The 13310-nt window shown below is 43.6% G+C and overlaps 1 protein-coding gene across 1 annotated transcript; it reads right to left on the minus strand.

Moving 5' to 3' along the window:
• Positions 1-2033: 2033 nt before the first annotated feature.
• peli2 (pellino E3 ubiquitin protein ligase family member 2) lies at positions 2034-12796 on the minus strand. Its single transcript, XM_054613930.1, has 6 exons — positions 12489-12796; positions 8087-8216; positions 5609-5710; positions 4449-4646; positions 4080-4268; positions 2034-3833 (listed from the first exon to the last, which is right to left on the minus strand). Exons 1-6 carry the CDS (start codon positions 12563-12565, stop codon positions 3255-3257), a joined length of 1275 nt encoding a protein of 424 aa, XP_054469905.1. The 5' UTR covers positions 12566-12796; the 3' UTR covers positions 2034-3254.
• Between the last annotated feature and the right edge of the window lie 514 nt (positions 12797-13310).

The following is a 13310-nucleotide window of genomic DNA, read 5'->3' on the forward strand; positions in this document are numbered from 1 at the left end:
CCTTATTATAGAGGAGATGAAGTCACATGCGAATGATGGAAAATGTCATCATCGTAAAATATTATTGCATGCAAATAAAAATAAAAGCTAAAAATTGCTCACTAAGGTGCATATTTGTCAGTGATGTCTTATGTATGATGCCAGGAATTAAATGTAGCATAAATCTAAGAACAGTATAATTAAATTTGGAAAAAAAATATATAATAACAAAGACACATGGAATGTAAAAGATGAATCAATAAATGTCCAACTGTAAATGTATAGCCTACATATATTTCCTGTGGTAATTGCACATGTAGAGGATTGTCAGGTATCTATGGGCTTACAAGTTTAGTCAGTTAATTTTCTCTCGCCTTAAATGTATTTTGAATTTATTTATACTAAATCTTTTTCATCATAAACACCAAACTTCCATTTCTTTCTTTTCTCTGTGTTTTTGGCTATTCGATGCCGCAGGCTCAGGGTTCTGGTTGGGCATAGAGCCAACCTCTCTATTGCTGAGGAAATAGTGCCCTCTTGTGGCTTCAGAGGGGAAACTACACTCAGCACTGAACACCAGCAAAGGTTGCCCATGCAGTCATTTTCTATGGTAAATATTAAGATAAAGCTGATAAAAATGTAACATGAATAAAACAGACTTCAAGAAAAATGTGTCCCTTATCTCACAAAAGAATGTGTTTGATAGAGCTATCAATATCCGGGGCCATTTTGGCAACCAAGATAGCGGGGAAATGCTCATACTGAGGAATGATGAAACACATATGTAACTGTGATTAAACATTACTGCTGTGTTGTGTGCACACAGCTGAGACATCAGCAGTTCAAAAGGCAGAGGCCTCAAAAAAGTAGCTCCATCAACTGCACATATATTCTTAAACCACTGAATCAATATCACAACCGACCCTTACCAGACTGTCAGATCTTACCAAGGCCTACAACTCAGAAACCACTCACTTTAAGACAATTAAAAAACAAAAAAAAACCATTTTATTCTTTGCAAAGGAGGCATTGGGAGCATCAGTGCGTTCTATGGCTTGTGTACAGACAAAATCATAGAACAAGCCCTTGGGTGAACTGAGAGCCCCACCCATGTTTACCAAGGAGGAATGTTTGGGGCAGCTACTCTGCAGCTGTTACAGAACACGGTCTTCAGCAAAGGGCACAGTGTTTGAGCTGAACGTTTTGGAGAGGAATGCTACTGTACAATATGCGGCTTAGTACTTGACTCCTGCTCGGCAGTTACACAAAAACTGGAAGAGTCAAGTGATTCGGAAATGCTCTATGGTATGAGTGAAGAGTAATGCTGCTGTTACTTTTTAAGAATGCTAGGTACGTGTCTTTTAAGAAGGAACTCTTTTCAACATAATGCAACCTGAAGAATGTTTGAATGCTATAATAGGAACACCCCTCAACATCTCATAATGTTAATGCTCAATATTGTACTTTATAAACAAGAGGCAGAATGAATACCTTCAACTCCACTCTACATATGGGCACAGTCTGGGAAGCTAACATCACAGAAGAATGCACAATTTGTCCCAGATTCTGTAGTTTCAATTGATTTGCTACTTTGTTTTTGGACAACTTGACTCATCCACACACAATGGAACTTACCAAATTTGGCTTGGTGTACGATAATATCATTATTCCCTTGGAGCTGGTTGCGAGCAGCTGAACAGCCTCGACTCTAATCCAGAGCTGTCAACATTCCACCATAGCAGCAGTTTGGGTTTAGGATTGTTTACAGAAACACTTTGGATCGGAGAGAGTGGTCGTTACATCTTGCATGTGGAGAAAAAAAACAGCTCCTCCTTATATTTGGTATTATCTCTGGATGCTGCTGAGACTGTGCCCAGGTTTAACAGCGTACAAATCATTGGATCAGACCCAGCATGGGATAAAGCTAACAACAGTGCAGATTGAATACAGTACGTGTGTGTGTGTGTGTGTGTGTGTGTGTGTGTGTGTGTGTGTGTGTGTGTGTGTGTGTGTGTGTGTGTGTGTGTGTGGGTGGGTGTGTGGGGGCAGGGGGGGGGGGGCACAGCTAGCCAGCAAGCTAGCAAGCAGGTGTGGTTGATGCATATTGTGGAACAGCTCTAATCTGGTCTTTCACTGCGAATAGGCCTTGCATATACCTTTAACAGCACAGCCATTGAGAAAGTGAGTTGTATTAATGAATTAAAATGCCACTAGTGAGGAGAGTTAATGTATTGGAGTACATTCATCGTCAAACCCTGCGAGGTTGGTTTAATTCCTGTTCTCTCTGGTAGTGTTTTGGATGGTGGGTGAGATCATAGAAAGGGGATTGGGGTGAAATGATGCAGGGCGATTTAAAACAAAGCCAGAGGGTACCCACACAGTCTAACCCACATACACACTCATGCACACACTCTCAAACATTCTCACACACACACACGTTATTTATGCAGGAGAAAAATATATTAAACATTTGCATTACAAAACAGAACAAGGGCCTCAGTGTAGTAAAATACCTCTTCTGTCAGATAAAAATGTGTTGAAGAATCCATGTGGGCTGTCATTTCCATATGTCTTTAGTATGCAAAACTATCTCTCCCTTTGCCATCTCTACTCAATTATTAAAAATATTCCCACCGTTTAATGGGATCTGAGGCACTGGATTATATCTCTGTACATTAAGTCTTTTTCCCCCCCTCCTTAGAGTTTGTTCAGCAAATGGAAGCCCAAATCCAGAGAACTACATGGTCTAGATGCCATTAGGGGTTCAGGCCTGACAGGGCAATGGGGAGCACTTAACTAGTTAGCTATTAGACCCAAAGTTTCTCCTGGCTTTTCTCCCAGCCAACAGTCCAGCTGTCTGGCTCTGTAAAAACTTTAAATCATTCTCAATTTATGCCTTCAACAACCCTAATTCCCCAGCCCTCGGATGGGAAACCAGCAGACATTGTAGTTTAAAAACAGCCGTATTTAAAGCAGTTTGTTCATGGGACAGCTGAAATAGTATTTCATTCTGGAGGAGCAAGGCATCAGTGGTCCAGTGTGCTTCACGTCTCTGTATCCCACAGTGGCCATCCAAATAGCCACACGAGGCCCTGAACAATCTGTAATGGCTCTCTGTTGTGCAGAATCCACAGTATATGACCAGATCTTGAGAAGAATGACTCCTTTCCACAGCTGGCTTACATGAACAAAAGAAAGCACAAAATAATCTTAACAGTTTCACAGCATGTTGGCATTCCTGTCTAATCTCCTCTGCCAGAGCAGGAGCCCTCAGCTCAGTCCACCGGGCCCTGGAAGATTAGCTTGGAGCAGCCCTGAGTGAGGCCGAGCTGGGTGGCACAGAAGGGGCAGGCGGCGTGGAAGGCGTGGGTGCCGTGTGGCAGAGGGATCTCAGCCCAGTACTTGACCGACTTCTCCGAACACACGTGTCCACACGGCACGAAGGCGTGGGTGGGAGCACCCGTGTCCACGTAGAAGGCCGGCTCGCAGCCCAGCCACAGTGGTACGTAGGGCCCGACCACCCGGCACATGGGACACTCTCGCTGGGGGCTGGCCTCCTGCTCTGAGCGGTGGCCCCAGTTGTGGTGGCCGTGAACGTGGCCACAGGCCAAGTAGACCCAAGGCTGCTTGTCCTCCAGAGAGGAGAGGGCGCGGCTGCGTTGCATGCTGGGGAAGGCGAGCGTGTTGAGACCCACGGGACACTGTGGGCGCGCCGCGTTGATCTCCTGCCTGAGGGCCTCCAGGTGCTTTTGGGTGGGAGTGTGAAAGAGGCCTTCTGCAGTACGCCACAACAAAGTGGCTCCACAAAGATCCACCAGGGAGCCGTCCTGCAGAATATTGCTCTCATGCTCAACCTGCAGAGGGGGAAGCAGCAGATGGACATTTAGTTTCAGATAAAATGCTTTGGTCAGACATATATTTTTGTTGTTGTCATTATTGTTGTTATTCTGCTGCTGGCTAGCTGAGAGCTACCAGGCGAAGTTTCGTTGTATCACTACAGTGACAATAAAAACCTCTTATCTTATTCTGTTTGTGAATTGAGAAACATCTTCTTAATAATGCATCTGCTTCACGTGTACTGTTCGTATGGAGCTACTGACCAGTTTGCCTGGGGTCTGTGCTGAGCGCGTCTCTCTCAGTGTGTAAACATCCCCACAAACTGAGATCTCTCTCCATACGCCCGGCTTTGACTCCTCCGTGAACCCGCCCTTGGGGTGCATCACCAGCACGCCATTGGTGGTTAGTCCGTCCATGTGACCGTCAGGGTTCTTCCATTTTGCGGCTTTTTCCTGCAGGCAAGACGGAGTACAGATGAAAGTGAAACAGTGGAAGAAATTGAAGTTGTTTATCTGACTAGAAGTCAGCTGCAACTAGATTAAAGGCACAAACTGGACATACAACCCTCCATTAAGACGGCAGTGTAAGTAGAGAAGCCGTATATCTACCATGGTACACTAAATGGTAATTACCCCAAGGAAGATGTTTTTGGAAGAATCAAAACCAGCTGCGTAGATGCGAGCAGTGTAAGGCGGGTTACGCTCGCAGACAACTCGGCAGGCAAAACGGGAGATGGTGCTCTGAGTGATGGGGGTCTCCTCTCCCTCCTGGCCTCCTGCTACTGTGTCCGTCACCACAAAGTCTATGGGACTCTCTGTGGAACGCCCAATCTACAAAGCAGCACAGAAAAATAATGAATTTCATGCTTTATTATTATATTGTTTCATGTGATAGCAGACATTTGAACTGAACTGTTTTGTTTCAAGGTATATCAGCTGTTTCTTTCCCTCAGTTTGTGCTAGTTTAACATCCAAACGAAGGCGTACGAGATCATGCTGCTGTGTATGTGTATGCTGAGACACAACAACCAAAGTCGTTGTGTCTCAGCATGTTTTTTATGTTTCATACAGAAGCATGTTGTTATATCAGTGCATCTCGCAGACAACAGCGATAAACAATGAAAAATGTCCAAACAGTTCTTAAACTTAACAAGCAGAGGTAAAAATAAGCATTTCCCTCTTTCATTTCCTCATTTTCTTCATCCATCTATGTCCTTGTTCCTTACATCTTAGTTTCCCACTACTCTGCAGCTTGACTATTTATTTAGCGTTGTTAAAGACACACGGAGACTAAACAGAGCTGGATGTGAAGCACGTGTCTGCTGTGCTGACTTCCCTCTGGTCATCATCTTCTTGCTGTACATTCAGATTATTGCTACAGACAGAACAGTGGAAAGTACACATGCACACAATCTGGGGCAGTGTTAAGTTCAGGAAGGGGAAAAATAGCACGATGTGCATAGATTCTTTTAAAGGCGTAGCTGATGTCAATTACACTATAACTGAATACACAGAGAACAAAACAGCCGCAATGAAGGCATTTCATTGCGGCTGTGTGTGTGTGTGAAGGAATTTTGATAATTTCTTCATTGTCCAAAAATGCCAAACAATTGATTACACCTTCTTTAATGTAAGGATTTGTTGCTTTTCTTTATCTTATATAGTATTGTATACAAGCCATATAAAACAAACAATCTGAATACATCTCCATGGACCCTGGGAAAGGAACGCTTTAATCAGGTTATTCAAAATACAATCCTAACAGGTAACAGTGTCATTTCATGGGTTTTTACCTGAAACATGTCCGTGTCTTTATCATGGCAGTACTCCACCACTACCGTATGGTTCCTGGACAGTGTGTAGGAGATGCTGTGTTGGCCTTTACAGTGCACAGCCTGAAATAAAGCAACCAACTCATTACAAACATGCTACCCATTATGATATCACATTAAACACAACAAACATATACTCTTAACAATTTAGGTTTAAGCACTTAGCACACCAACAACAAGGGGGTGTTTTACGGTTTTGCGTCAGTAGAAACCCTTTGATGTCTCGGTTTGTGGATTTAACACCAGATCTGGGAGTGCCAAGGGTTCACAAACAGGCTTCACAACCATATGTCTTATGCAATCATTGCATCGTAGCTGAGGGTAAATTACAGATCAGTGCAAAACAAACCCCACTATTAAAATGCACTCAATTGATGAGTCACATCCTAGGATTCAGAAGACTACAGTGTTTGTTGGGAGAGATTATACATTTGTCTTCATTTTCACCCTGTTCTTTACAACAACATAACATTGTTAGGTGTTTTATTACAATGGATTATTACTGGGTTTTCTCATAACAAAACAGTAAAGCAAGAACATTTCTCCATTATATTACCTACAAGCACAGATCTGTGGCAGGAATTTCTGGTCGAGGAACAGGGAAGAGCATGAAAAGTCACACTCCCATGACAGTGACCATAAACTGCCCGCTGGCCTCACTTAACACAGGCGTGCCTACCAGCTGGACGGCCTCGGTCAGTGCAGCGAGGCAGGGTGGGTTAGAGGCCCCCACTCCCACCAACACATGTGCCACCATCATCGCGCTCTAATCTGCAAATTCCATTTCCCAAACAACAACCCCCGCCCCCCCTCAAAGTGCAAGAGTGAGAGAGAAAGTGGGTCATCAGCGCTTCCACACTCTGCCGTAACATCATAGACAGACGGGGACAAATGTCATCATCACATGCAGTCCTGTCTCTACTGCGCCGCTACAAACAAATGGTGCTCCACCTGTTCGGCAGCTGATGCAAACTCTAAACATAAACATAATGTCACACAAACACCCTTACTCGGGCGAAGGAGTGAAAATAAAAAACAGAGCCACTGGTCATCCAGTCCCAGAAGGAAGGCCAATAAAAACAAATCACACTTGCACAAATGCAGTAATTGAGATCAAATGGGGAGGTGAGAAAGCAGAGGCGGGATTTGAATAGGAGGCTGGCAGCGGCATCACGGGAGCTCCTCATTATCTGTCATGAACACCAGAGTGTGCACAGACACGTGAGCTTCCCCTCTCTGCTTCTGAGCCACAGAGCACTCTCAGTTCATTCGTCTGACACTGCTACACTATGAGGGAGCTGGTGTCAGTTGTTGGACTGCTGTAGAAAATAAATGACAAAAAAACAAAAAGAGATGGCCTGGTTCTGGTTCAAAAAGAAGGCTCTCCTAAAATCAAGCTCACCACCCTGCTAGGTTCTTAAGGAATGGCTATATATGGCCATGTGTACAGCTGAGAGTGCAGGGTCAGGCTACTGCAACAACTTCCTCTTTGGTTCACCGTCCTAATCCGAGGCCTGGCAACAGGGTGGCAAAGAGGAACAGCAGTGAAAGGTGAAGGAGGTCACAGCAGCTCCCATCTCTGAAACAGTCTGTGACTAATTGTGTAAAGGGCACTCTTTGTTAAGTTGAGCTGCGCAGTTAAAACGCTTAGGTTCAGTGCAACATTGTGTTCTGTGTGAGAAACCACTTCAGCAACATTTATATACTTCATAGGCCACTGCAGCACAACGTTAAGATCAATCTCAACCAGAATGATGCACAATCTCTTTGATGAAAAAAAGCCTCTGTCACAGAAAAACCTCAGAGCAGATACCAGGAGTCAAGTTCCACAAGGTGAGAGTAACCTGAACCAGAGGGCCTTTGGCCAGCGATCTAAACTCCCAGCAAATGTCTGGAATATTGGCCCCCAAGAGGTGCAGAGGTAAGCAGGTCCTCCTGCTTGTTTAGCAGTTTTGCTTGGGAACCAAAGGCAGGAATGCAGGAAGGCAGCAGACATGTTATACTGGACGAGGCAGTTTCTGGCAGGCCCTCCAGAGCAAAGAAAAGCTATGAGGCCCAGGTAGGAACGGCAGTTATTGTACTGGAAATGTCAACATTAAGGTCTGCCAACAATAATGTAAAGGAGCTCACCGCAAGTTCCATAAGCTACTGGGTTCACTGAAAAAATCACTCTGCTGCTCTGAAAAAGTCTGCTGTGTTTTTCAAGATTTTTCCTCAGCTGTCATTCCTCTAACTGCTAAGATAAAATACAATATGAATTCAAAACTGCACAGGTGCAATTACAGAATGACTCATCAATCTGTCCAAGTGTTTCACTTACATGCTTATTCACATTTTGTCTTAAAATTAGGAGGAAAAAAAAACCCAGCAGACCGCTGTTCATTCTGACCGACTGTCTCTTCAATAAATCACTTATCCGCCCTTTGATCTGTTCTGTACCTTATTTGCCTGGGGTGTGTTGAGGATGTGCACAGTGCTCGGCTTAACACCGTTGGCTTTGGTCCTCCTGTACAGCGCAAATCTGCTTTTCCGTCTCCCCCGATCTCCATTGGGCAGAGAGCCATTGTACCTGTCAGGGGAGGGGTGGAGGGAAAGACAGCAAATTAGCATAACAGTTCAAAAATGTTATGGAAATGCATCCAATCATTAGTAGCTGCAAAAAGATGAGTCTTTGTCCAATGAGATTTAGGGGCTAAATTCTTGTCATCGTATAACAAGTAAACAGGAAGAATTAGAAACACGTGTTTTGTAAAGAAGCTTTGCCATGCATTACATCATTTGGCAATCTAATGCACCCTATTAGCAATCTAAGCGTTACCTTGGATAATGTCTCTCATTACATAAGGCACTTTGGTACTTGTGATTTCAGTGAGCCAACTCTGTGCTAACTGCAGCTGTTCTTTTGCTCTGCATCCCAGGCAGGAGCAGGATTTAAGATGCAGGTCAGGTTTGCTATCACTTTGGGGAACGCACAGTCAGGGTGGAAAGCTGGCTCACGTTTTCTCAGTTGGATTTTTTTTTTTACACTGATACGTGGAGTTCTAAGGTCTCAATCTCAAAGCCTCGGCAACACCGGAAGAGAATCCTTTGATTTCACTTCTGAAATCAGACTTTGCCCCTCAGTCTGCTGTGAGGCATCTAGCCTAGACAGCTCCTTGTGAATGAGGAAGCCCCTTCCGGTAGGACTGCTCCTCTCCCCATCCACCAGCTGGTTCCTACAGCTGGGACTCCCCATGCTCTACTCCCATCCAACACACAGACCTTCTGTCACACACTCACATGTAACCACGGTGTGTGGAACAGACACAACGGAAATATCGCTTTCAAAAGCATCATGTTTGCATAACAATGCATATCATGAGGGAGTGAACTCTTCAACCACTACACAATCTGCAATCTTTGTTGTACCACAAAAGCAACAGTCGCTTTTCTGCTCCTCCACATGTCCGTCTAAAGCTAGTCCACCTGTCCTGGGTCTCCTCGCGGCTGGCCAGGCATGGAAACACATGGTCCCAGTCAGCACAGTGCACAAAGCTGGCTTGTAGGACAAGCCACCCAGAGAGCTAGAGAGGCACTGTATGATACTGTGGACAAAACTACAACTAATACAGTGACAGCAGGAGGGAAACCACTAAATAATAGTGGATGAATAATTGTATTAGTGTTTAGATTGTTCACTATTGCAAAGGCTCTTCAGCTAATGTTGATTATTAATAGAGGTTTTCTTTTACAAAAAAGAAATTCACTCTGGTAACAAGGTACAGGATAACACCCTTCAAAATTAGAGGAAAAAAACTATATAAAATGGTCCAATATGGTCTTGATCCTAAAAAAGATCCATTTGGAAAAGGAATACTGATTATTTATTATTAATAAAGAATGTATGAAGCTATATTAACACCATCCTGACTCTGTACTCCAATTTAAAAAAAAAACTAGGCATATAAAAATATATTGTCTTAGTTGGATACCTGCCTTGATGTCTCACACATATATAACACACAATAAGATGATATGCAGTTTAGCATTTCTCCTCCGTGGTGAATTCTAACCGCAGAATATAATCCTGTCTCTTTAAAAAAGAAAAATCCAACATGCCTTCCATTATTCACCATTAAATTGAGGAACAATATTCTGTCATTTAGGAACCGCCACCGTCTTATAAGCTAGCACAGGCTTTTTAAAGCTACCCTCGAACCGTTGGTGATCGCTTTACCTTTTGACCTGTGCCAGACAGACAGCGGATTTACCTTCCAATATTTAGGAGCAGGGATTAGAAGACTCTGGCGCATCACCTATCCCCACCAGGGGTGCACTAAGTAGCCAACAGCACCTCCCACCTCTTATGCTAAAGTGTTCAGAGTATGAGGAGGGTCACAGAGGATGGCACATAGGTTAGATGATGCTGCAAAGTAGGACTCAAGGGCCATTAGTGCTTCAGATAGGTCAATCTAAACTGTGCGAATACATCAACAGCACATTATCACTACATGGAGGCAGCCAGATGGCACAGTGAGTGAGAGGAGCATCAGTCAACTGACTCAGATTTAAGCCGCCATGTATCCATCTGACTGATATAACCTCGCACAACAAACGGACACCACATCAGCTCCAACTACACTCTGACACTGTTGTGGAGCTAAGGATGGCAAACAATCTGAACAATCACTGCCAGTTTTTTTTTTATCAAAGATGTCCGCAAGTTGATTTGTATACTTCCTTTACCGAGCGGTTCTTTCGGGAGAAGTGTACAAAGTTCAATCAATAGGCCCAGTCTCCCAGTCACAATGGACAGAGGAAGCGGAGGAGAGGCGAAGGCTGAGTCCTGATCAATCCATCCTTTCATTTCCAGGGTACCCACACAGCCAACCCCCTCCTCACTGACCAGGACCAAGCCAATCCAACCAGGCAGAGATAGGAAGGGGGGGGCAGCCATGCAAGTAATAAGAGCCACCACGGTCATGGCAATAAACCACTGAGGGAAGTGCTGCTCAAACAAGCTTTGTTCCATGGCGTCAGCTATCTTGTCTACCATCGGTTTTATCACTGGGGATGTGATGTCATGGCAGTGATTATACACCCGTCACATCTGATTCGAATATGTGTCTTTATGTCAGGAAGGAGAACAAACGTATCAGATACAAACATGCCACGTGTTCAGCCTGGGGTAATAAGCAGTCAGCGCTTTTTGTCCCCTATAATAAGCAGTATGGCTGTGAGACTATGGGTGGAGGGCAAGGGACAAAACCACAATGTACCATGCTCTGCGTATATAACCTTTATATGGCTCTCATTTTAAGTGCTTCAAGCAAAAGTTATATACATGTGTTCTCTAAAGCTTGTTGAGCACAAACACCTAAAATGCTCATTTTAGGTCAGTTGCAAAACAGGACAAACTCCAATCGCTGATGACACAGCAGGTGTTTTCCGTTATCTGTGGCAGCCGTTGCCCCGGACAGATTATCAATATAAACATGATTGTCCAGAATGATAATTGGTCACAGTCTCCTGAACAGATCCTGAAAAAAAGTGCAGTGGTTTCAAAAAGCTCTGACATAAACAAAGACAGAGACACACCAGTTTTTACTCAGATGCAGGATGAGACACGTATACTAATGACACTATAACTACCTTGTTTTTTTCTTTAACATCAACAGATTATGGGTGGGTTTGAAAGTTTGCAATATAAGTGCAAATATGATAGTTTCAGTGTCAATCCCAAAACTTTATTAGAATGTAAAAAAGGTGTTTTTATCTACAAAAGTCTATTATTTTTTGTAACAAAACGTGCCAAATAACATGTAAAAATGCAACGTTTAGATCAAGATCCTGGTTATCTGATGAAATCATAAGCAAACTAAATCTCACTAGGCATGGGGCGACAACTTTCTACACTCTACAGCAGTTTTGAAACAAATAATCGACTGATTAGTCAATCGTGGGAAATTTAATCAGCAACCATTTCATAGTTGTAGATGGTTGAAGTTTTTTTTTTGCTGAACAGTCATCAGTTCAAGTGTCAAGTGTTTGATTTGCTGGATTAACTAATAATGGATATATTGTATCCATGCTGTTACTCCACATTTCACTATTATTGTGTCACAATTTACATGGATATTGTGATTTTAAATTCTATATCGTGATAAAGATCCTCTCCTCCCAGCCTGACCATGTGCACATTAGTGAATGTAAAGAAAGCTACTGTGAGCTGGGACAACCATGGTGTGTGATTACAAACTATTGAACGCAACAATGATCTATGGCCCAACTTTAGCATCATGGAAATAGTACAAACCATGGCCTTGTGGTGCATGTGCGCAATCACAAAAAGGGTAAAGCTGTGAGGCGGTCTGAGCTACAGATAGTTTAGAAAATAGGAAAAGCCCTGGGAGCTGGGGGAGGGGACCAGCACCACTTCCGAATTCCTAAAACCCCATGAATCCAACTTTTAAGATAGGCGCCCTGCTCAGAGCTGCCTCGGGTGCCCTTCATCCGGGTTCCTCAGGCTGATGTTTTAGGGGTTCTTGGGTTGGTTCTTACATTGTTTTTCCTCTCTTCCCCAATTATCACAATGAAACCTCGCCAACACGCAAATGTACACATTTCTGACTGCGCACATGTCTGATTACTTCAGTAACGTGAGCATGTTTCCTGAATATACCTATAAAGATATCTGTATACATGGATGTTTGCCTACAATAAAACACAGTAATAAAGTTCACACCTTAGTTGGCTTCGTGGGTGCCCTCTTGTGAAACTTCCTCAAGACTCATGACCGCCCTGGATGTTTCATAGTCCATACGGTGGTGTTATCAACATATAAAAGCAGTGAAACACTTACCCCAGGACCACCAGCTCCCCGTACTTCACCGGGTCTTTGCACGGGGCGCAGGGCTCCTCCTGGCCTGGAGAAAACATGAGGCTTCTGGTTCACAGTAGCAGCGGCTCACACAAACCCCCGGCGCTCACCTTCAGAAACACCGCAGGCTCTCATTTCACTTCTACGTCCAGCTGCGTGTGTGTCTGTGTGTGTCTGTGTGTCCAGTTTCCCTAAAAATAAACCGGTCTGAAACTACTTCAGCGTGACATGGCAAAATGTAACTTACTTGGCGGTCGAATCCGCTCTGAAGCAGATACAAAAACAGCGAGGAGCAGGGCCGGACTGTACCATCACCGTGTTCTCCACTTTGTGTAGGGGGGACTCGCTCACACTTATTTGTTTTAAAACAGTGTTTTGGACCCAAATGTGCTGCGTGAAGTTATAAAAGCACTTTATTACTGTAGGTGAAAGTACTTTTCGTTTAATTTATTGTTGGATAAAACAAACGTTATCGTATTTGGTGTAAACCTCCCTACTGGTGTCCCCTCACACGGCCCATGGGTCGCCCCCTGTGTTATGTAAACAAAGAGTACAATCTGGGAATTCTTAAAGGCATCATACTTTTTCTGATGTGTCTGTGTAAAGTTTCTAGATTTCCATATCTAACGAAAATAAGGGTTTATGCACGTTTTCTTCATAATATCATTTGACTATTGGCATCATGTGAATCAGTTTTTGGTTTTTTTAGCACAAATGTAGCGAGGATCACATGTTTTTTATTATACTATATGACTAAAGAATAAAGTCACACAGGCCTATGTGAGCCTAAAGAAGGTGTGGCGT

The sequence above is a fragment of the Anoplopoma fimbria genome, chromosome 15 (assembly GCF_027596085.1).
Source record: "Anoplopoma fimbria isolate UVic2021 breed Golden Eagle Sablefish chromosome 15, Afim_UVic_2022, whole genome shotgun sequence".
Taxonomy (NCBI): Eukaryota; Metazoa; Chordata; class Actinopteri; order Perciformes; family Anoplopomatidae; genus Anoplopoma; species Anoplopoma fimbria.